Source organism: Eleutherodactylus coqui, chromosome 9 (assembly GCF_035609145.1).
Source record: "Eleutherodactylus coqui strain aEleCoq1 chromosome 9, aEleCoq1.hap1, whole genome shotgun sequence".
NCBI classification, from domain to species: Eukaryota; Metazoa; Chordata; class Amphibia; order Anura; family Eleutherodactylidae; genus Eleutherodactylus; species Eleutherodactylus coqui.
Window position 1 is genome coordinate 66,162,457 of NC_089845.1, and position 25,991 is coordinate 66,188,447.

Sequence of the window (25,991 nt, forward strand, 5' to 3'; positions counted from 1 at the left end):
TACTAATCACTGCATACCAGGAATGCTCCACAGTATCAGCCATTTTTGAGATACCCTGATCCAGTCTAACAAACTTAGCTATTCTCTGTCGCCCAAGCATGTCCATTTTTCAATACAACAAATTCAAAAACTAATGTCGTCTGATATATGTCCTACACTTCGAAATGTACAATTTCAAATGAGATAATCAGTGACATTTACTTCACCCGTCAGTGGTTTTAACATTATGGCTGATTGGTGTCCTGTCTGGCATCATGCTCATCCCCATCCAACTACAGGGTATTAGGTGCAAGAGTAGACACAGACCACGTACAAAAGCAGACCCATTTTCTTCTAATAGACCAGGGGTGTCAAAACTAATTTTCACTGAGGACCACATCAGCATTCAGAGGGCCGATTATAATTGTAAGACTGTATAATCCCCCTATTTTGGCCCCAGTAGTAATAGTGAGCCCCCTACTGAACTTTGCTGCTACCGACTGGCTGAGTAGAGTGTCTGTTGGGCTGCTGCACAGCTGGCGAGCCATATAAAATGAGGCGGCGGGCCAGATTCGGCTTGTGGGCCTTGTGTTTGACATGTTAGTCCTAGACCATCCCTTTGCAGTGCAGAGCACCCTTCAACAAAAATTTTTGGCTTCTAGGTGCCAATCGCTTTATTCACATCTCCGCTGAGGATTCTGCTTTAATGCCTCTTCCATCCCTGGACAGAACAGAGCCGGGCGAACCTCATTGACAATGAGGTTTCCTGCTTTTGAACACAAGAAACAACGTTTCATGCAGCTTTTCCAGCTGGAATCTTCAGTCGCATCTGTGATGGAACTTCTGGCCGGAGGGTCCAACGCAGATGTGAAAACACACACACACACAGGGAGAATAACTACATAATGAATGAATTTAAAAAAAAAAAATCTCTGAAGCGGCCCTTTAAGGCTGGGATCACACAGGATGGAATTTCAGCGGAATTCTCGCAGAACGACCGCACTGAAATTCCGCCGGAAAAGCTCAGCTTCAAAACCTGCAGCATTTTGCCACGGGTTTTGTCGTTCCTCAGCGACTTTCTTTCCCTATAGAGAGGAGAGAGGGCGCTGTGGAAACAAGAAAAGAATTGACATGTCCGTTTCCACGTGGCTTGGCCGCAGCGTGTGGACAAAGTTTTTGCAAAACCTCGTCCACTATACTGACTAATGCCAGGATTAGGAGCCACGGCCGGAATTGCCGTACCGACATTCCGCACGGAAATTCTGCGGCAATTCCGTCCCGTGTGAACCCAGCCTAAAGGGTTCTAACAGAGAATATGTACAGCTAAATGGTTTGCATTTATCTATGGAGAGATGTACACAAATGCCATGCAAAGTTAGCCTGCGGTGCAGAATCCTGTTTTAATCTTAGGATCAGAAAATAGCACCCCGACAAAAGAACTAGAATTTCCATATCAAATTAAAGATGCATTGTACTTAAAACACATTACCGGGTATTGGTAAATAGAATCTGGTTGCGGAGAAGCAAAAATTCCCTTATCATTAAAAACCAGAAAAGACCTCAAAGCCATTTTTTGGGATAAAAACGTAAAGACCTCAACCATCCAACACCTATCACCACTAACATACCATCTCTTCCTCAGCTGGAGGAGATGCAGATTCAAGTTCGCACTGATGTCTAATCTTCCCCCTTTGCTACCCGTTATCCCCAATCAAGCGTTTGCATTAAGTTCTCAAGAAAACAGCCTCCTACGGTGGCGAACTAGAGGCCTAACTTCACTATTACATGCCACATGGCAAACTCCTTGCACTACAACATAAATACTCCATCCCAGGACATCTCTGGCTAGAACTGTTACAAATATATAGCTTCAGCCAAACCCTAATAAACAAATAAACAACATCCCCGCAGCAGGACCGACCAGCTTTGAGAGACTATCTATCTATATATAGTCCCCCATTCAGCCTGCTGGGATATCCTTCCTATATGCCAATATGAATCACCCGGCACTGGGTAATAAGGTCCCATTCATGCTACGCTGGGAATCAGATCTAAATATCTCCCTCTCCTTACCTTGATGGCATCACTGCTAAACTTTCATACCAATGGGCAGACATCAGGTAACACTCGCCAAAACATCATTAAAAATACTTCATAGAACACATTTGGGTCCCTAAATAATCCACTTCAAAGTACTTCACCAAATTGTTTCAGGAGGCTGTAACTCCCTGGGGATGCCAACTCCTCTCTGGTGGACATGGCCGGTGGTGAGGTCCCTCTGGAGGTGGGTGACCTTGCCTCACAATCAACAGCATACACTCTCACAGTTCATGTGTATGGCTGCTAGAATATACATTGTCTCTCAATGGCTCTCCCCCACTCTAATTAACCCAATTATAGTGAGGGTTTCAAGAATGATGCTATATGAAAAACGGTCGCCCATGATAGAAGATAAAATGGAGTTATTCCGAAAAACTTGGCAACCATTGTGTCTTTCCCTGGCTATACCTGGACTACCCAGAGTACTCAATATGGGATAGAAAACAAGCAGAAGAACTGTGTAAGACAGGACATATGTCAGATACTGAAGTCTTGACCCTAGTTCCCCCTACAGTCTTTAGTTTTAATAGTTCTACTCTTGATGATTTCACATTCTCCTCAAACGGAGAGAAAGAAGAACTAAAAGAGAGCAACAGAAATATCTAAGATTTCCTGTAAACGGGACCCTATATGGAAGTTAATTGATTAAAGGCCAGCTACATTATTGCACCCCTGCGATGGGAATTTTCTGGATGATCAGCATGTAATAATTTGCTTATCTTTTACTCAATAAAAATCAGTTGACATTAAAACCCAGAAAAGAATAAACAAAAAAATAACAAACCATTCTCTTTCTTTATTCTTCAGACCCGACCTTATGTAATAGACTGTGTACAAGGTAGCAGTTTATTAAAGTACAATGTATTCCAGTGCGCGATTAGGTTATTTTAATGTTCCGTTTTATCAAAAACATAAAAAGGACATTTGTGATTTAAAAAACAAAATCAATGTGTGCGTATTTGGCATAAGGTCTATTTTTGTGTTGTAGGCAGGAAGCCATGTATCGCTGGGTCAAGGAGTCTTCATATACCTTTCGAATAAAATAACTGTAGGATTCATCCGAGTTCCCTTCTTCTAAACAAACCAGTCACGATTCATTTGCATCTCATCCTGGGAATAGCATTTCCTGCCAAAGCAAGGATTTCAACACTCCGGAAAATGATATAAAAGATTGTTCATTTCAGCGGTATTTTCTTAAGCCATGTGGCGATTATCCTCCACAACAATAGTCCTGCGCGGAACAGTGTCCATTTCAATAATTATATACTGAAACGCAAACGCCTCGCCTTTTGAGTCCTGTAAAATAAGACGGAGACAAGTCTGTATGGACAAAAGGATGGCATGGGCTTTATGGGGCTGGACACAGTACAGATAGTACAACTTACCTCTCTTAGCTCCACATACACGGTACCTTGCAATCTTGGTTCTGAACCGGAAATGTAAAACTTCAACCGAATATACTCGGAGCCGTTTTTGAAGTACTTAGTGGAGCTAAATAGAAAGGAAAAGAAAAAAAATCTGAGACGGACCGTATATTTAACAATACAGAATATTAGCTTTTCACCATCAGCTTAGAAGGAGACGCTTTATTATCCACTTGGTGCTTTTCTCTTCAACTAAAAAAAAACGGACAGGGACGGAAACCAAGTGAACCGGAGAGCAGAAGTCTCCAGTTCACCTACTGAATCTATGGTTCTGCCCCAAATCCATTCCTATGTAGTCCTTGGCATGAAAGAGAAGTTGGGCAAGAACCTAGCTTTTTTTATTTTTTAATAAAGTGTGATATATGAAAGAAACCCATCAATTATGGCTGCCTGCAGACGGCCGGGTCAGTGCGGCTCTGGCTCTGTGATGTGCCGACACATGCGCAGAGCGGAGCCGGCCGGGCACTACTGAGATTTCTGTGCGGGCCTCTGCAAGACCCGCACAGAAATAGAACATGCCGCGATTTGCTTTCCACGCGTGTTTTCACGTGGACAAATCGCAGCTGTGTGCATAGGATTGCGTTTTGCAATGCAATCCTATGCAGGCGGGCACAGGCAGAAATTCTGCGGGAAATCCAGCAGCAGAATTTTCACCCGTGTGCAGGGGGCCTAAAGAAAAAAAATAAAGCTACTGTATTATATACAGTTTTTCTCAGAGTAAGGGCCTCTTCACACGAGTGTATGCGCATTTGTGAGTACCTGAACACTGTGTATTTGCAGAATGAACAAGGTTTTTTTCACCCAAACATCTGCATGTTTTTACTGTATGTTTTCCGTGTGCAAGGCATTTGCATGTGGTAAACAGACTAATCAAATCACCACCTGATACAGTCTAATGCACTCAAGCATGCTACAATGCCGCTCACATACACACACTGACACCACCAGCTGTTTAGGGAAGCTGGGACCCAGACTATGAATTATGAACACAATCTTCGGAGTTTATGGTTATTTTTAAAATGGACAAGGCTTAACTAATAAATTGCGGATTTATTCTAAAATAAAAAAGGACGAGCAGAGCAGAGATATAGATAATGGATATACAAAAGGGTTGTCACACGGGAGTATAAGGGTATACACAATAAAACAGTGTTTTAAAATAAAACAAGGAGAAAAGTAAAAGAAAGATACCAGATTTGGGATGTCTGGCCCAAGATTCTGATCGATGCAGTACTGAAGCAATGGGAACAGCCTTATGCCAAGGCGTATCTCTGAAGTCTGACAATAGGTCTGTGTATCCCCAAATTATGAAGTATCCCTCAGAACATACCTTCCCCGCCCCCTCTGTTGTCATTCAGGAGAGTTGGGGTGTATCCCTTGTGGGAAAATCATAATTCCCCATATCTTCGCAGAAGATCCTCCGATCGGGAATTTCTGCCTGGCATATTTCCGGCCATGATTTTTTCTACTCAGCAATACTAAGCACAACACATAAATTATGTCCAGGTACACGGATACACCATTTGGAATGTTCTGAGCTTCAGAACTGAATGTGTCTAGGTGCGTTTTGTTTAGCTGGCCCGCCTGATTCTGAAAATGTAGTTCATATCGGGCTGGGACCTCCACATGACCAAGAATCTGTATTAACAAATTCTCCTTTAATTTGACTGTCGGTGCCTAAATGTCTGGGGGAACTCAGCTCCTAAATGAATGAGCTTCCTGAGACTTCATTAACAGGTAAGCAATCAAACAATGTGGTGTCCTCATGCTAATTCTACAGACATTTGGAGCCAGGAGACTTGAGCAGAATGGAAGGATTTTTTGCATACAACTCCTTTAAAAGAAAATGTGCAATACCCTACATAATGCCACTGTTGCTAATACTTACGCAACATGCTGCCTTCTTCCACGTCTTGTGGCCTCTCCAAAGGCGCTGATAGGCTCACCAAAAGCTGCAATAACCTTTACATATGGATAAACAAACAATATTAAACTCATGAACAACTATAATTAACATGAACGTAATAAGACTTCAGAGTACATTTCTCCCACCGTACAGAGAATGGCTTCAACGGGAGTGGAGCCACAGAGGGGCACGAGTGCGTACAGTCTACTGCCAATTTCATTACTTTTGAAAATCACCAAGGAAACTACATTTTAGTTGCTAACTTTAAATACATAATGTTTTAATAAAAACCGACTTACTGTGCGCCGTGCCCTGCAGATCTTTCTTCCCACTGTTATTATAGCTAGGTTAGACTACACTATATTATCCCCTATGCACAAGAATAGAAGTTTAATGATTTACAAGAATCTACAGCAATCACTCCAACACGGCCGATAGTGAATCCAAGGGGCCTCAGGACAACATGCCAAGTTTAAAGGGGTTAAATGGGACATTTTAAAACAGAGCAGCCTAAAGGGTTAGCCGAAAAGAGGAAAGTAAGCAATACTTCCCTTAAAAATTCGCACCCCTCCGCCTCCGCTGCTGGTACTCCGGCCAGTTTACGTCAATGCCCTGCAGGGATGACACTGCAACTGCCTGCTGCAGCCAATCTATCTCGGCTTATTCTCTTACTTTAGGCTACTCTACTGCTCTCTGCTCCATCTTGTCCTGGACAACCCATTTGAGAATTAATTATGCCAAGTTCTGGGAGATCCCACAGGCGCTCTGACATTGCTTTTATCATAAGAATAGAATGTGTTTGGAGAATCACGTGAGACCACATAGTAGGGCTCATGTCCATGGGCGGATCGGATTCCGCATGAGGAAGCCCGCAGCGGAATCCGACCCAGTCTGCGGCCGAGGACACTGCGGATCTTCTACCTTCTCGTCCGGGTCTTAAGTTTCTTCACTGTGGATATTGTGAAAGCGCTGGCCAGCACGCTGCTGCACATGCATAGATTTATTTTTTTTTAAACCCCCACTTTCCAACGGAATCCGCAATTCAATTGCGGACAGGCCGTGGATCGGACAGCTTCCATTGACTTCAATGGAAGCCGTCCATGTGGGATCCGCACTAAAAAGGAGAGGTCCGCAAATCAAATCTGCATGCTTTATTTCATTTGTGGACGCCCAGGTTTCCCTATGGACAGCTTGATTTACGGGTGACACGTGTAGATACTGCAAATCAAACCCGCCCGTGGACATTGGGCCTTAAAGTAGTCACATTTTCATTTTTCAGCCAAGATCAGTTCTAGTAACATTCGGTCAGGGTTCTGCATCGCACTGCAAAATGTCTCACATGTGACACTATTACACATTGCTCCAATCTCTACAAGTGACATAATTAGCATAGCTCTTCTTACTACAGAGCTGGTCCCTGCTTCCCTGACACACAAAAATTTCATTTTCTTAGTTTTCAATGTTTTTGTCTCTTCTGTAAGGGACAAATCTATGAATTTCTTTAATGTATAGAAACCATGACTCAAACCATGTCTACGCCTTCTGTTTGCATTATGCTTGTATTCTTCCCCATTTGTAGATTCTACAAAGTACATAATACACCTAACTAGAATGAAAAAACAGTTTGCCACACAGTCATCTAATTTTTCATACAAGCTACAGAGGAGGGAAAACCTGTTAGACCAATATGACGGCCATTTTGAATGACGCCATCTTGGATTCAACTAATTTCTTTAATGGGAAGGTAGATGTACGATATATCAAACTGAATGAGAATTTCACCAGAAAAACAACTCTGTGCTTCTTTTTAAGATTACTTTTAACATTCTAATGCTAACAGTGATTTTCTTCACTACCGGTAACCTCTAGAACATGGAGGCTGCACAGAATAGTGGCCGTTTTTCTGCTTTTTTGAAATATTCTATAAGTTATATCCATAGAAACATTGATTGTGTTTTCTTAGTGCATCATGCCAACCAACCCAGAATCCCAGGAAGAATATTTGTCAACACACGAAGAGGAGCCCAAACCATTCACAGTAGGAAAGGATGAAGAACATGGAGGCAAGAAAAAAAGTGTAGATTGAAATTATAGGGGATTTCCACTATTTTATTACAGTTTTGGGTTTCCTGTGATTCTGACAGGTGACATCACCAGGCAGAACACCCGGTGATGTCCCTGTCTTGCCATCTATTGGCTGCAGCTATAATAAGGATAGCATCATACTCTATTGACAGGTATAAGAGTTGCAATAGTAGCCATTATAGCAGTAGCATACGAAAGTGATAAATATAAGTAGTAGTTATAACAAGAGGTTTCATCCAGAGTTAAAAGGACTGATTGCCTTTCTTCGGGATCAAGAATATTTTTTTTCCTTGGCTTGACTGAATGTGTTCACGGATTTCCCCCCCCCTTTTTCTGGATCAATAGCTTTATGAATAGGGACCTTAAATAATAACAGCATTACAGTAACTATAATATGTATTGCTAATAGTAATAGAAAACAATATGTGTATATTTATAGTAGTAATAACCATAATTGTAGGATTAGTAACACAGTATAAATATATTAATGGGATCACCCAAGGGGTAACACCCTACCGTCTCCAATTATTATGAAACTTTGCACATCTGTTCGTTACTAGAATGTATATAAAGAACTAAATTTCCAGACCCATCAGCTCCTCAGGTGGGTCAATATTCTAAAGCTCACCAAGAAAGATAATTTTTGATCATTTGTAGCTTGGAAACTGCTGGGTGTAGGAAGATATGAAGAGCATGACACCTTGCACAATATGTAGCTTTATAACATTATTGTTACGCAGAGATTGTGCAAAAGAGGATATAGGAATTTGACATAAAACAAAACAAATGCGCATTGTCTTAGAGGTATATCACAAGCTGACCTCTTGGGTAAAGCCCCTTTTATACAGCATGATTATCATACAAATTGCTCATTAGATCGAGCAGTTTGCACGATAATTGTATAGTGTGAACGCATGCAAAGAATGGTAGCGTTGGAAGGGACCAATCTCCTGCTCAGTACAGAATTCACTAAATCATCCCAGACAGATGTCTGTCCAGCCTTTGTTTGAACACTTCCATTGAAGGAGAACTCACCACCTCCCGTGGTAACCTGTTCCACTCATTGATCACTCTCACTGTCAGAAAGCTTTTTCTAATATCTAATCTGTGTCTCCTCCCTTTCAGTTTCATCCCATTGCTTCTAGGCTTTCCTTGTACAAATGAGAATAGGGCTGATCCCTCTGCACTGTGACAGCCCTTCAGATATTTGTAGACCACTATTAAGTCTCCTCTCAGCCTTCTCTTCTGCAAGCTAAATATTCCCAGATCCTTTAACCGTTCCTTATAGGACATGATTTGCAGACCGCTCACCATCTTGGTAACTCTTCTCTGAACTTGCTCCAGTTTGTCCATATCTTTTTTAAATTGGGCTGCCCAGAACTGGACACATCTTGCACATCTTCCTAGGTCTATGGTTCTCAGTGACCTTTGGAAAATTGACTCTATGAGCCTATGGGTCTGAAAATGTTGAATTTTATAGACATTCTAGCAACGAACAAATGTGCAAAATCCAGAGTTGGAAGGAGAGACAGTCGGGTTAGGCGTAGGCTGGCGAAGGATAGAAGGCTTGAAGCGAAGCAAGAGGGAGGAGGTAGAAGAGGAGAGCTAAGGAGTGGACTTCCTGTCAGAGCTGGGATCCTTTAAACTCAGTCCAAGTTGAGCTAAGCCTCCTTTGGAGAAAGCTGAGTATCAAGCTGTGGAATTACTTGGCGGAGAGTCTTTTACTTCCCTACTAGGTGAAACTTAGGTTAGGGTAGACCCCGCAGAAACTGGAGGAAGAGGGACCATTTTCAACTGCGAGTTATCTTGTCCCTGGTAGAGCAGAGGTCGGCAGAAGTTACAGGAGAGCCAAATCCAATCCCTCCATTTCTCCACAAAAAAAAACAAAAAAACGCTGAGATCATTTCCAATCCTGAAAGTAGATTCCCTGAGAGGGAGATCTTACACCTCGTACTGCGATTGTCTAGGGAGATGTAAAACTGGTTGCCAAGAATACGATGTTCACTGTATTGTCGGATTATTGGACTATTAATATTAAACTGTGTGCCTTCAGTTTACAATCATTTCTCTGTACTGGACTCTATTTCTGCACTACATCTTATTTCAAAAAGTCACTGATGTCACATGACATTTAGACGTCCCAACAGTGGAGCACCATTTTTACTGGCATCGTCCAGCCTGCTGCATGCGTCATGTATTTGTTTTTTTCCCCTCTGGCCAGAAAAGCCACTGTCGTGATCCCACAGGACAGAGCTCCCGCTCGGGCTCCTCGGGCCAAAACGGTGGAGCGCTGCAGGGACTGGGCGGTTGCACAATCAATAGCTTTGAACCAGGGTTTATTACAGACTGAATTTGCTTAGAGTGAAGAATAATTTATTTTTTTACTCCTGTGATGTAAATTGGCTGAATGTGCCCAGGGATTTTTGCCTTCTTCTGGATCAACAGCAATTTGATTTCATTTTCTGTGATTAATTTATAATGTTAATGCAGGGACTCGTAAGACAATGAGAACCCTTGACACTGGTCGTAAGCTTGCGCATTTTGGCCAAAATATCAACTAATACCTGATGTATTTGGCTGATCTCACAGCCCGCGTCGCGGTACAATGCTGCCATTGATTTTAATGGGGCTTTGCAGACTGGCGCTCCAATGCGGTGCTTCCAACACCGCGATTCTCAGGTGCCATCTGCTTTATATTTGCGTGTTCTAGCACTTTTTAAAGCACCTCATCACTCATACAGAACGCTTTAACAGGTCTTAAAAAACACAGCTTGAAATTAAAGTAAAATGCCAAGATTTTGAATGCAGTGCTTTGTGAACAGCCTTCGTATTATGCAGGGTGGGCCATGGAAAAGTAGCCCGCTTTTGACCTCAGGACCACACTCCCATGAATGAAATCTGTCTTAACCCCTAAGGACAGCTCTTTTTTTCCTCATTTTGGTTTTTCCCTTCCCACTTTCAAAAAAATCAACTCCTTGATTTATCCATCAAAGTGATGTCTGGGGGCTTCTTTTTGTGGGAAGAATTATATTTTTCAAATGGTACTATTTAAATGTACCATATAATGTACTGAAATACTTAAAAAAAAATTGAAAAATCACACAATTCCGCCAGCTGTACAGTGTACGTAAGGCATTACTTTGCTAGATTAGACTTATGGACACCGATACCAGATGTGTTTTTTTTTTTACTTTAGATTCTTCTATCATAAATATGGCAAAAGGGAGGTTTTTAAAGTTGTTTTTTTTTTTTAAATAAAACTTTAAACTGATTGTTACATGTTACATTTTTCTTTTTAGTCCCCATAGAATATGTAAACCTGTGATGGTTTGATGGCTCCTGCAGTATAAGGTAATACCATAGCATTACATTATAGCAAAATCTGACAAGCAATCAAGTCAAGCCACAAGCAAGGCTTAATAGGCAATTTGCAATGGCAGCCCTAGGGGCTTTCAGAAGGCCCCAGCTGCAATGGCAACCCACGATCTCATCTCGGGGGAGGGGGGTGTTATATGGGACCTCCGAAGATCGATTGGGGCATTTACAGGGTTAACAGCTCCGATCAGTGGCGTTGCTGATCAGAGCTGTTGTGGGCAGGTATCGGCTGTAAGAATCAGCCGGCACCCTCATTGTATGGAGCAAGATCGACCCTCGATCCCCATTCATACATGCCCCAAATTCACGGAACATAAATGTACGTCCTGTGTAGTTAAAGGGTTAAGGAAAAGCTGTCTTTATTGCTTATAGCAACCAACCACATCACAGCTTTAATATCACCTCAGTGGTACACGTTTCTCACACAGATACTGCACTCGTCCAAGTAAAACCAGCCTTATTATACTCAGTTGTTACAGCATTATATCTCTTCTTGGATCATTTCTTGTACAATAGCATTCATAAAAAGTTTTGACATGTGCGCCAAAACTGCAACTTTTGGACACAAAGCCCCACTGTTTCTTTTTTCACAAACATGAAAACTTGTAAAGTGTTTCTAAACAGTTTGTACATTGTTTGCAAACAGCTTACAAACATGTTGAAGAATCCACAGAAGAAACATTCTTGCCATTAGTTTCCAAAAACATTCCAAGTCTGGACTAAATCTTAAATCTAAAAATGTAGGAACTGAACAAGGTTTTTAGCTGCCAAAAGAAAGTCAACATTACTGCATGTAAAAATGACCTAAGACTGCGGCCTGAATGCCCTCAGCATTTACCCTACACGGTCCCTTTGGACTGATGGACAGGCTGATGCGTTTACAGGAAGTGGTGGGTGCTGCGTTCTGCCTACAGTTGCCACTAGAGGGAGAGCTGCCTACTCAATAGCACAGCTTGCAGTAATCTTCCACGCTCCCTCTACTGGCTGCGGCAGGGAGTCACAATGTTAGGTTTTACATACGATCTACATTGCGGGGCTCTAAGCTTAAGGCCTCATGCCCATGGCCAGGTCTGATTTCAACTGCGAAATCAGACCCGGTGCCCTGGCAGTGACCCCTAGAGACCCAAACTTACCTGTCCGGATCCGCCGCGAGGGTCTTGGACGGTGAGCATGCGCAGTGCAGAACATAACACTGCACCAATGACGCGGATCCCCAGTGACTCGCCTCGGGACGGACGGCTTCCATTGACTGCAATGGAAGCCGTCTGTGCGATTATCCACACCAAATATATTTAGTGCAGTCAGTTTTATCCCAGCTTGACCGCAACAGCTTCTCCACAGCGTGTGGACGAGATTTTTGCAAACCTCGCCCATTTTGCTGCTTTATCCCGGGATAAAAATTGCCGACGGAATTTCTGTGCATAAAGTCTGCACGGAAAGTTTGCGACAATTCCACCCCAATTGAACCCAGCCAAGATTTTTTAAAATCTGTAATAGCAATAAAAATAAGCTAATACATCACTTGGGTGCCGTTGATTCTCACATCTAAAAGGTTAGGAGCCGAATGATATATCTTCGTAGTCATCTGGAGCCCTGTTCTTAAAGGGATTGGAGGTACTTCTTATATTTGTAACCTTTTTGGGCTCTAGTAAGTGAAGTAGTTATTTCCTCTTATGCCTAGCTATATTAAAGGGATGGGGGTCTCATGAAGATAAAACCTTTGTAAATAAAACCTGTGGCATCTGATCAAACATCTTATAGGCTGTATATTTTACATGTGCAATTCAAGGACAGACCGCCCCCCCCCCCCCCCACACACACACACCTCCAGTATGGCAACTACCCCCTTTTTAATAGGACACATGTTAATGGATTGCCTTTATGAGACATCCCCTTTAATTAAGCCTTATGCTTACCTCAGGATGGCTTTGGCACTTCTCAAATGCCTTTCCATATATTTTATAGGGACTTGAAGAAGAAACTAGTTCTGTGTACAACATGTATATAAGTCCTCCTGCAGAGCAAAATAAGTCATATTAATGGGAACGTAAGAACAACTATTGCTGCAGAGAACAGAAAAAAGCGTGTCTTACCTGTAATCCCAATTCCAATAAGAGACACAACGAAATAGGCAGCGTCCGCTCCAGCTTGTTGCACTATAAGAAAGGACAGGTCGGCAGCCGTCAGGAGATAGATTGGCATTTCCCTTCTCTAGAATACTATAAGTAAAACTTTAGTTTCTCCCATGCAGGAGACTCCCAGGTGCCCAACCTACTCCCCATCCCCTTTCCGGCACTTGCTCCTGCTCCCAGGTGCCACCGCAGACAACACCCCGAGGCTGGGCTTGTGTGTTAGAGGGGTATTTCCATCTCAGGAATCCCATTTCAATGCGTTTGGAATAGCAGAACAATGGATTCACCCATAAGATGCTTATTTCCAAAATGCTCCGTTCTCCAGATATTGATTCCTCTGCCCTCTGGTTGTTTACTGCTCGTTGCCGGGGAAACAGACCACCTCTTCTATGGAAATCTGATGGCCGAGATCTCACAACAGCATGTGCACTAGCTTCCGGCCCGGCCACCAGCTACCGTTGTGCTCTGTTATTTCTTTCCATGGCATAGGTGGTCTGTTTCCATGGCAACGAGCAGTAAACAACCAGAGGGCAGAGGAATCAATATCTGGAGAATGGAGCATTTTGGAAATAAACATCTAATGGGTCAGTGCATTGTTTTGCAATTTCAAATCATATTGAAATAGAATTCCAGAGATGGGAATACTCCTTTCATGATATCTGCAGTGGTCGGGGTATTTGTGGTAGTATTGGTAGTGGCAGGGATAATAGTATTGGTAGTGGAGCAGCCTAGTAGCATTGGCGTGGCAGTAGTAAGGTTAGTAGCGCTGAGTTGTTGGTGGTAATGATAGTGTTGGTAGGTGTAATAGTTTTAGTGGCGATGGTGGTAACGCGGGTAGCTGAGGTCCAAGAATAAGTAGCGGTACCGGAGGTAGCATATGGTAGTCCTTATGTATACTAGCCCAGTGATGGCAAAAAGTATCTTTTGGCTGCCATTTGTAAATGGAGTCCTATGGATACATTTATTGGCTATACCAGGAGCCTCTCCTGGTGTGTAGGGCTCATATATGACATGCGGTGATACAGATCAGGCTGCTATATAATCCTCCCCGCTGTCAGAGGATTCTCTCTCTAGTAAGTTTGGTTTTGAATTCCCCCGGCTTCAGCAAGTGAGTGCGGTGATTGGATAGAGTGCCAGCCAATCACAGCCATTCAGTGATGTAATTCACTAAATGGCTGTGAATGATCGAGCGGTGGCTCTGATTGGCTGGCACTCTATCCAATCACAGCACTCACTTGCTGAAGCCGGGGAAATTCAAAGCCAAATTTACCAGAGAGAATCCTCTGACAGCGGGGAGGATTATACAGCAGCCTGATGTGTATCACCACTACATGCCATATATGAGCCTTACACACCAGGAGAGCGCCTGGGAGATCATCGCGGAGGAAACAAACGCCAGCTGCGAGGTCAGTATATGCCCACGAGAGCCGGGATCTGAGATTAGTTGGGAGAAGATTGGGAGCAGTTTTGTTGCACACGTGTTAACTGCAGTTTTCATGTGCAAAAAATGACAACATTGATCTTATATGCGGTAAATGTGGCATCATCACGGCATATTCGTGCGCTTCCAGTGACTGCAGTGGGCCATTTCGGTCCATTATTGGGACCAATATAGAACATGGTACCTTTTTAAAGTTTTTTTTACATGCGTGAAAAACGCAGGTCTGAATGCTGCAATGCAAACAATGGTATTCAGCCTTCCGTATTTTGCGCATAATATAATGCGTATTTATACCCGTGTGAACGAGCCCTTTGGGTGTAATGCTGCGGAATTGGGGGCGCAAAATCTACAGCATTTACAGTAGCAGCAAAGTGAATGCGGGAAGATTCTGCACAGAATTAAGAGGTGGTGCCGACTTTAAGGGGGCTTCCAGGACATTAAAAAAAAAGTGAAGCCGCCCTTAAAGGGGTTCTGTCACTAGAAAATAAAAAAAAATCTATATTTGCCTATTCCTCACCAGCAGACTCCTTAATGCATCTTCTCCTTGCCGATCTTCTCTTGTCTCCTGCAGTCCCTCCGGGTCACCTTACCTCCCCTCCAGCCCGACGATTCTTCTTCTTCCGGTGACTAAGCATCCATTGCTGGCCTTCTCCTTTCTGCAGGGCAATGTACGCTATGTCACTAGTGACGTAGCGTTCCCAGCCGAGCAGGGAGCGCCGAGCTACTGCAGAGACTGCGAATACACGCTGTGTGTCTGCAATAGTATATGAACCCTCACAGCGAGACACCGCTCATGTGCAGTCTGGGCAATAGTATATGAACCCTCACAGTGAGACACCGCTCATGTGCAGTCTCTACAATAGTATATGAACCCTCACAGCGAGACACTGCTCATGTGCAGTCTCTACAATAGTATATGAACCCTCACAGCGAGACACCCCTCATGTGCAGTCTGGGCAATAGTATATGAACCCTCACAGCGAGACACCGCTCATGTGCAGTCTGGGCAATAGTATATGAACCCTCACAGCGAGACACCGCTCATGTGCAGTCTCGGCAATAGTATATGAACCCTCACAGCGAGACACTGCTCATGTGCAGTCTCTACAATAGTATATGAACCCTCACAGCGAGACACTGCTCATGTGCAGTCTCTACAATAGTATATGAACCCTCACAGCGAGACACCGCTCATGTGCAGTCTGGGCAATAGTATATGAACCCTCACAGCGAGACACCGCTCATGTGCAGTCTGGGCAATAGTATATGAACCCTCACAGCGAGACACCGCTAATGTGCAGTCTGGGCAATAGTATATGAACCCTCACAGCGAGACACCGCTCATGTGCAGTCTGGGCAATAGTATATGAACCCTCACAGCGAGACACCGCTCATGTGCAGTCTGGGCAATAGTATATGAACCCTCACAGCGAGACACCGCTCATGTGCAGTCTGGGCAATAGTATATGAACCCTCACAGCGAGACACCGCTCATGTGCAGTCTGGGCAATAGTATATGAACCCTCACAGCGAGACACCGCTCATGTGCAGTCTCTACAATAGTATATGAACCCTCACAGCGAGACACTGCTCATGTGCAGTCTGGGCAATAGTATATGAACCCTCACAGCGAGACACCGCTCATGTGCAGTCTCTACAATAGTATATGAACCCTCACAGCGAGACACCGCTCATGTGCAGTCTGGGCAATAGTATATGAACCCTCACAGCGAGACACCGCTCATGTGCAGTCTATCTACAATAGTATATGAACCCTCACAGCGAGACACCGCTCATGTGCAGTCTATCTACAATAGTATATGAACCCTCACAGCGAGACACCGCTCATGTGCAGTCTATCTACAATAGTATATGAACCCTCACAGCGAGACACCGCTCATGTGCAGTCTATCTACAATAGTATATGAACCCTCACAGCGAGACACCGCTCATGTGCAGTCTATCTACAATAGTATATGAACCCTCACAGCGAGACACCGCTCATGTGCAGTCTATCTACAATAGTATATGAACCCTCACAGCGAGACACCGCTCATGTGCAGTCTATCTACAATAGTATATGAACCCTCACAGCGAGACACCGCTCATGTGCAGTCTATCTACAATAGTATATGAACCCTCACAGCGAGACACCGCTCATGTGCAGTCTATCTACAATAGTATATGAACCCTCACAGCGAGACACCGCTCATGTGCAGTCTATCTACAATAGTATATGAACCCTCACAGCGAGACACCGCTCATGTGCAGTCTATCTACAATAGTATATGAACCCTCACAGCGAGACACCGCTCATGTGCAGTCTATCTACAATAGTATATGAACCCTCACAGCGAGACACCGCTCATGTGCAGTCTATCTACAATAGTATATGAACCCTCACAGCGAGACACCGCTCATGTGCAGTCTATCTACAATAGTATATGAACCCTCACAGCGAGACACCGCTCATGTGCAGTCTATCTACAATAGTATATGAACCCTCACAGCGAGACACCGCTCATGTGCAGTCTATCTACAATAGTATATGAACCCTCACAGCGAGACACCGCTCATGTGCAGTCTATCTACAATAGTATATGAACCCTCACAGCGAGACACCGCTCATGTGCAGTCTCTCTACAATAGTATATGAACCCTCACAGCGAGACACCGCTCATGTGCAGTCTCTCTACAATAGTATATGAACCCTCACAGCGAGACACCGCTCATGTGCAGTCTCTACAATAGTATATGAACCCTCACAGCGAGACACCGCTCATGTGCAGTCTGGGCAATAGTATATGAACCCTCACAGCGAGACACCGCTCATGTGCAGTCTCTACAATAGTATATGAACCCTCACTGTGAGACACCGCTCATGTGCAGTCTCTACAATAGTATATGAACCCTCACAGCGAGACACCGCTCATGTGCAGTCTGGGCAATAGTATATGAACCCTCACAGCGAGACACCGCTCATGTGCAGTCTCTATAATAGTATATGAACCCTCACAGCGAGACACCGCTCATGTGCAGTCTGGGCAATAGTATATGAACCCTCACAGCGAGACACCGCTCATGTGCAGTCTCTACAATAGTATATGAACCCTCACAGCGAGACACCGCTCATGTGCAGTCTCTACAATAGTATATGAACCCTCACAGCGAGACAACGCTCATGTGCAGTCTCTACAATAGTATATGAACCCTCACAGCGAGACACCGCTCATGTGCAGTCTCTACAATAGTATATGAACCCTCACAGCGAGACACCGCTCATGTGCAGTCTCTACAATAGTATATGAACCCTCACAGCGAGACACCGCTCATGTGCAGTCTGGGCAATAGTATATGAACCCTCACAGCGAGACACCGCTCATGTGCAGTCTCTATAATAGTATATGAACCCTCACAGCGAGACACCGCTCATGTGCAGTCTGGGCAATAGTATATGAACCCTCACAGCGAGACACCGCTCATGTGCAGTCTCTACAATAGTATATGAACCCTCACAGCGAGACACCGCTCATGTGCAGTCTCTACAATAGTATATGAACCCTCACAGCGAGACAACGCTCATGTGCAGTCTCTACAATAGTATATGAACCCTCACAGCGAGACACCGCTCATGTGCAGTCTCTACAATAGTATATGAACCCTCACAGCGAGACACCGTTCATGTGCAGTCTGGGCAATAGTATATGAGCCCTCACAGCGAGACACCGCTCATGTGCAGTCTCTACAATAGTATATGAGCCCTCACAGCGAGACACCGCTCATGTGCAGTCTATCTACAATAGTATATGAACCCTCACAGCGAGACACCGCTCATGTGCAGTCTGGGCAATAGTATATGAACCCTCACAGCGAGACACCGCTCATGTGCAGTCTCTACAATAGTATATGAACCCTCACAGCGAGACACCGCTCATGTGCAGTCTCTACAATAGTATATGAACCCTCACAGCGAGACACCGCTCATGTGCAGTCTGGGCAATAGTATATGAACCCTCACAGCGAGACACCGCTCATGTGCAGTCTGGGCAATAGTATATGAACCCTCACAGCGAGACACCGCTCATGTGCAGTCTGGGCAATAGTATATGAACCCTCACAGCGAGACACCGCTCATGTGCAGTCTGGGCAATAGTATATGAACCCTCACAGCGAGACACCGCTCATGTGCAGTCTGGGCAATAGTATATGAACCCTCACAGCGAGACACCGCTCATGTGCAGTCTGGGCAATAGTATATGAACCCTCACAGCGAGACACCGCTCATGTGCAGTCTGGGCAATAGTATATGAACCCTCACAGCGAGACACCGCTCATGTGCAGTCTGGGCAATAGTATATGAACCCTCACAGCGAGACACCGCTCATGTGCAGTCTGGGCAATAGTATATGAACCCTCACAGCGAGACACCGCTCATGTGCAGTCTGGGCAATAGTATATGAACCCTCACAGCGAGACACCGCTCATGTGCAGTCTGGGCAATAGTATATGAACCCTCACAGCGAGACACCGCTCATGTGCAGTCTCTACAATAGTATATGAACCCTCACAGCGAGACACCGCTCATGTGCAGTCTCTACAATAGTATATGAACCCTCACAGCGAGACACTGCTCATGTGCAGTCTCTACAATAGTATATGAACCCTCACAGCGAGACACCGCTCATGTGCAGTCTCTACAATAGTATATGAACCCTCACAGCGAGACACCGCTCATGTGCAGTCTCTACAATAGTATATGAACCCTCACAGCGAGACACCGCTCATGTGCAGTCTATCTACAATAGTATATGAACCCTCAGAACGAGACACCGCTCATGTGCAGTCTATCTACAATAGTATATGAACCCTCACAGCGAGACACCGCTCATGTGCAGTCTCTACAATAGTATATGAACCCTCACAACGAGACACCGCTCATGTGCAGTCTCTACAATAGTATATGAACCCTCACAGCGAGACACCGCTCATGTGCAGTCTCTACAATAGTATATGAACCCTCACAACGAGACACTGCTCATGTGCAGTCTATCTACAATAGTATATGAACCCTCACAGCGAGACACCGCTCATGTGCAGTCTCTACAATAGTATATGAACCCTCACAGCGAGACACCGCTCATGTGCAGTCTGGGCAATAGTATATGAACCCTCACAGCGAGACACCGCTCATGTGCAGTCTCTACAATAGTATATGAACCCTCACAGCGAGACACCGCTCATGTGCAGTCTCTACAATAGTATATGAACCCTCACAGCGAGACACCGCTCATGTGCAGTCTGGGCAATAGTATATGAACCCTCACAGCGAGACACCGCTCATGTGCAGTCTGGGCAATAGTATATGAACCCTCACAGCGAGACACCGCTCATGTGCAGTCTGGGCAATAGTATATGAACCCTCACAGCGAGACACCGCTCATGTGCAGTGTGGGCAATAGTATATGAACCCTCACAGCGAGACACCGCTCATGTGCAGTCTGGGCAATAGTATATGAACCCTCACAGCGAGACACCGCTCATGTGCAGTCTGGGCAATAGTATATGAACCCTCACAGCGAGACATCGCTCATGTGCAGTCTGGGCAATAGTATATGAACCCTCACAGCGAGACACCGCTCATGTGCAGTCTGGGCAATAGTATATGAACCCTCACAGCGAGACACCGCTCATGTGCAGTCTGGGCAATAGTATATGAACCCTCACAGCGAGACACCGCTCATGTGCAGTCTGGGCAATAGTATATGAACCCTCACAGCGAGACACCGCTCATGTGCAGTCTGGGCAATAGTATATGAACCCTCACAGCGAGACACCGCTCATGTGCAGTCTGGGCAATAGTATATGAACCCTCACAGCGAGACACCGCTCATGTGCAGTCTGGGCAATAGTATATGAACCCTCACAGCGAGACACCGCTCATGTGCAGTCTGGGCAATAGTATATGAACCCTCACAGCGAGACACCGCTCATGTGCAGTCTCTACAATAGTATATGAACCCTCACAGCGAGACACCGCTCATGTGCAGTCTCTACAATAGTATATGAACCCTCACAGCGAGACACCGCTCATGTGCAGTCTCTACAATAGTATATGAACCCTTAGGGCTCATGTCCACGGGCAAAATATGATTTAAGATCCGCAGCGGATCTCCCGCATGCGGATCCGCATCCCATAGGGATGCATTGACCACCCGCGGGTAGATAAATACCCGCGGATCGTCAATAAAAGGGATTTTAAAAAAAATGGAGCATGGAAAAATCCGGACCATGCTCCATTTTCGTGCGGGTCTCCCGCGGGGACGGCTCCCGCGGGCTTCTATTGAAGCCTATGGAAGCCGTCCGGATCCGCGGGAGACCTAAAATAGGAATTTAAAGTATTTACCATCCGGCGCGGGCGGGGAAGATCAGCTGTTCCTCACGGCCGCATCTTCCTTGCTTCGGCTCGGCGGATGTGCCCGGCGCATGCGCGCGGCACGTCGGCGACGTGCCGGCGACGTGCCGCCGGCGTCAGGAATTCATCCGCCGGCCGAAAATGAAGATCCGGCCGTGAGGAACAGCTGATCTTCTCCGCCCGCGCCGGATGGTAAATACTTTTAAATTCTTATTTTCGGCGCTCATGTCCGCGGGGCAGGAGGGACCCGCTGCAGATTCTACATGTAGAATCTGCAGCGGATCTGATTTTCCCCGTGGACATGAGGCCTAACAGCGAGAAACCGCTCATATGCAGTCTCTACAATAGTATATGAACCCTCACAGCGAGACACCCCTCATGTGCAGTCTGGGCAATAGTATATGAACCCTCACAGCGAGACACCGCTCATGTGCAGTCTCTACAATAGTATATGAACCCTCACAGCGAGACACCGCTCATGTGCAGTCTGGGCAATAGTATATGAACCCTCACAGCGAGACACCGCTCATGTGCAGTCTCTACAATAGTATATGAACCCTCACAGCGAGACACCGCTCATGTGCAGTCTCTACAATAGTATATGAACCCTCACAGCGAGACACCGCTCATGTGCAGTCTGGGCAATAGTATATGAACCCTCACAGCGAGACACCGCTCATGTGCAGTCTGGGCAATAGTATATGAACCCTCACAGCGAGACACCGTTCATGTGCAGTCTATCTACAATAGTATATGAACCCTCACAGCGAGACACCGCTCATGTGCAGTCTGGGCAATAGTATATGAACCCTCACAGCGAGACACCGCTCATGTGCAGTCTCTACAATAGTATATGAACCCTCACAGCGAGACACCGCTCATGTGCAGTCTCTACAATAGTATATGAACCCTCACAGCGAGACACCGCTCATGTGCAGTCTCTACAATAGTATATGAACCCTCACAGCGAGACACCGCTCATGTGCAGTCTGGGCAATAGTATATGAACCCTCACAGCGAGACACCGCTCATGTGCAGTCTGGGCAATAGTATATGAACCCTCACAGCGAGACACCGCTCATGTGCAGTCTGGGCAATAGTATATGAACCCTCACAGCGAGACACCGCTCATGTGCAGTCTGGGCAATAGTATATGAACCCTCACAGTGAGACACCGCTCATGTGCAGTCTGGGCAATAGTATATGAACCCTCACAGCGAGACACCGCTCATGTGCAGTCTGGGCAATAGTATATGAACCCTCACAGCGAGACACCGCTCATGTGCAGTCTCTACAATAGTATATGAACCCTCACAGCGAGACACCGCTCATGTGCAGTCTGGGCAATAGTATATGAACCCTCACAGCGAGACACCGCTCATGTGCAGTCTCTACAATAGTATATGAACCCTCACAGCGAGACACCGCTCATGTGCAGTCTGTACAATAGTATATGAACCCTCACAGCGAGACACTGCTCATGTGCAGTCTCTACAATAGTATATGAACCCTCACAGCGAGACACCGCTCATGTGCAGTCTCTACAATAGTATATGAACCCTCACAGCGAGACACCGCTCATGTGCAGTCTCTACAATAGTATATGAACCCTCACAACGAGACACCGCTCATGTGCAGTCTCTACAATAGTATATGAACCCTCACAGCGAGACACCTCTCATGTGCAGTCTGGGCAATAGTATATGAACCCTCACAACGAGACACCGCTCATGTGCAGTCTATCTACAATAGTATATGAACCCTCACAGCGAGACACCGCTCATGTGCAGTCTGGGCAATAGTATATGAACCCTCACAGCGAGACACCGCTCATGTGCAGTCTGGGCAATAGTATATGAACCCTCACAGCGAGACACCGCTCATGTGCAGTCTGGGCAATAGTATATGAACCCTCACAGCGAGACACCGCTCATGTGCAGTCTCTACAATAGTATATGAACCCTCACAGCGAGACACCGCTCATGTGCAGTCTCTACAATAGTATATGAACCCTCACAGTGAGACACCGCTCATGTGCAGTCTGGGCAATAGTATATGAACCCTCACAGCGAGACACCGCTCATGTGCAGTCTGGGCAATAGTATATGAACCCTCACAGCGAGACACCGCTCATGTGCAGTCTGGGCAATAGTATATGAACCCTCACAGCGAGACACCGCTCATGTGCAGTCTGGGCAATAGTATATGAACCCTCACAGCGAGACACTGCTCATGTGCAGTCTGGGCAATAGTATATGAACCCTCACAGCGAGACACTGCTCATGTGCAGTCTGGGCAATAGTATATGAACCCTCACAGCGAGACACCGCTCATGTGCAGTCTCTACAATAGTATATGAACCCTCACAGCGAGACACCGCTCATGTGCAGTCTCTACAATAGTATATGAACCCTCACAGCGAGACACCGCTCATGTGCAGTCTGGGCAATAGTATATGAACCCTCACAGCGAGACACCGCTCATGTGCAGTCTGGGCAATAGTATATGAACCCTCACAGCGAGACACCGCTCATGTGCAGTCTGGGCAATAGTATATGAACCCTCACAGCGAGACACCGCTCATGTGCAGTCTGGGCAATAGTATATGAACCCTCACAGCGAGACACCGCTCATGTGCAGTCTGGGCAATAGTATATGAACCCTCACAGCGAGACACCGCTCATGTGCAGTCTGGGCAATAGTATATGAACCCTCACAGCGAGACACCGCTCATGTGCAGTCTGGGCAATAGTATATGAACCCTCACAGCGAGACACCGCTCATGTGCAGTCTGGGCAATAGTATATGAACCCTCACAGCGAGACACCGCTCATGTGCAGTCTGGGCAATAGTATATGAACCCTCACAGCGAGACACCGCTCATGTGCAGTCTGGGCAATAGTATATGAACCCTCACAGCGAGACACCGCTCATGTGCAGTCTCTACTATAGTATATGAACCCTCACAGCAAGACACCGCTCATGTGCAGTCTGGGCAATAGTATATGAACCCTCACAGCGAGACACCGCTCATGTGCAGTCTGGGCAATAGTATATGAACCCTCACAGCGAGACACCGCTCATGTGCAGTCTGGGCAATAGTATATGAACCCTCACAGCGAGACACCGCTAATGTGCAGTCTGGGCAATAGTATATGAACCCTCACAGCGAGACACCGCTCATGTGCAGTCTCTACAATAGTATATGAACCCTCACAGCGAGACACCGCTCATGTGCAGTCTCTACAATAGTATATGAACCCTCACAGCGAGACACCGCTCATGTGCAGTCTCTACAATAGTATATGAACCCTCACAGCGAGACACCGTTCATGTGCAGTCTCTACAATAGTATATGAACCCTCACAGCGAGACACCGCTCATGTGCAGTCTCTACAATAGTATATGAACCCTCACAGCGAGACACCGCTCATGTGCAGTCTATACAATAGTATATGAACCCTCACAGCGAGACACCGCTCATGTGCAGTCTCTACAATAGTATATGAACCCTCACAGCGAGACACCGCTCATGTGCAGTCTCGGCAATAGCTTGGCATTCCTTGCTAGGCAGTGAATGCCGTGACGTAACCTACACCGCTGGAAGAAGAATGCCAAGAATGGACACTACATAACAAGCAGAAGAGGATCCTGTCGGCCTGTGGTGAGGTGACCCCGGGGGACTGGAGAAGCTCAGCGAGGAGAAGATGCGGTAAGAAGACTGACGGGGGAGGAATAGGGAAGTATGGATTTATTTATTTGTAGATGTCAAAATCCCTTTCAAAGGGCTGCAGCCTGACGCTCACCATACGGACCCCGAGAAGCGGTGGCGGTCACGTGTCATACATGTAGCGTGTGATCGCTCAGCCACTCACAGGCTGCAGCGGCCATAGAAGAGTCATCGGGCACCAAGAGAAGCGAACATACAATTTTAACAAATTTTAGGCCCTTTTGACTTTTTTTTTTTTTTAAAGTCTCAGTAAACCCCTTTAAGGGTGCGTCATCACATAGCGGAGCTGCTGCAGAATATCGGGAGCATATGTGCAGCAAACACAGCCGTGCGGATTCAGACTCCAAATCAGCCTCGGCCCCCAAGGCCACGTCCGCGAGTAGAAGAAAATGGCGCAGATTTTCTACAGTGGAAAAACGGCACCAACCTCCCCCCCCCAAAATGTGGCAAAACCCGCATGGATTCCGAGACGGAGCCGATGCCAACGTCAGCCCTCCAGCTGGCAGGCGAGATCTGTGGTGGGTGCGCATCAACAACCAACTGGGCAAATTGTGGCACTTGGTCGCAGTTTGGGTACGGATTGCAGAATACCAGCACTACTTTCCGCTACGTGTGACGCCCCCTGAATCTGCAGCGGTCACCCCTGCAACCAGCGGTGGGCCTTGGGCAGCACATCCGTGTAACACGTGTGCACCAGAGCCAACACTGCGTGTGACAGCGTCCTCTAGGGGGCCCCAGAGAGATCTACACCTCCCTGTCACACTGCGCCCCCTGCAGTACAAGGCTGGCAGCACACAAGACCTTCCTACACCTGGCGCCCCCTTATATAACGCCCCCCACCTGCAGGTACCTTTCTGCGCCGCGGTCAGCGGAGGTTTCTGTTCAGACTTGGTTTGCAGAGACGAGCGCGGCTTTAGCTTCTGCGATAACCACCTGCCTGTGAAGAGAGGCTGAACCCAGCAGCGGCAGACAGAGGGCGCTCTCCCACCGCGGGGCTGTAGGAGCAGGCTGGGGGAGAGGTAGACGAGCGGCTGCCTGCTCCCCGCCGCCCTCCACACATACCGGCACAGGCTCATCACTACAGCAGGCAGCCTGAATGAACTTCACATGTCCTGGGCGCTGCAGGCCTCGCCGCTGCTCTGCGCACAGCCTTGTGGGAGTTGTAGTTCTGGATGCCTCGTATAGTGTGTGCGCGCTGAGAACAGGACTACAGTTCCCGGCATGCACCGCGGGAGCACTCATCTGCTCGTTCCTTCATATATCCCCAGCCGGTTGACTTCAGTACCCCAGTCCTTGCTGCAGCTGGCACGGCAACTTGTGTATGCTGTAGTCCCGGGGTAAATTGTACTTCCCGCACAGCGCAGGCAGGTGGCCTAATAAACCTCATGAAGTCTGCGGCGTCATAGG

The 25,991-nt window shown here is 46.2% G+C and overlaps 1 protein-coding gene across 1 annotated transcript; it reads right to left on the bottom strand.

Moving 5' to 3' along the window:
- Positions 1 to 2,855: 2,855 nt before the first annotated feature.
- TIMM21 (translocase of inner mitochondrial membrane 21) lies at positions 2,856 to 25,978 on the bottom strand. The gene is made up of 6 exons (XM_066579495.1): positions 25,435 to 25,978; positions 12,963 to 13,025; positions 12,786 to 12,883; positions 5,392 to 5,465; positions 3,465 to 3,570; positions 2,856 to 3,375 (listed from the first exon to the last, which is right to left on the bottom strand). Exons 1-6 carry the CDS (start codon positions 25,658 to 25,660, stop codon positions 3,274 to 3,276), a joined length of 669 nt encoding a protein of 222 aa, XP_066435592.1. The 5' UTR covers positions 25,661 to 25,978; the 3' UTR covers positions 2,856 to 3,273.
- Positions 25,979 to 25,991: the final 13 nt, after the last annotated feature.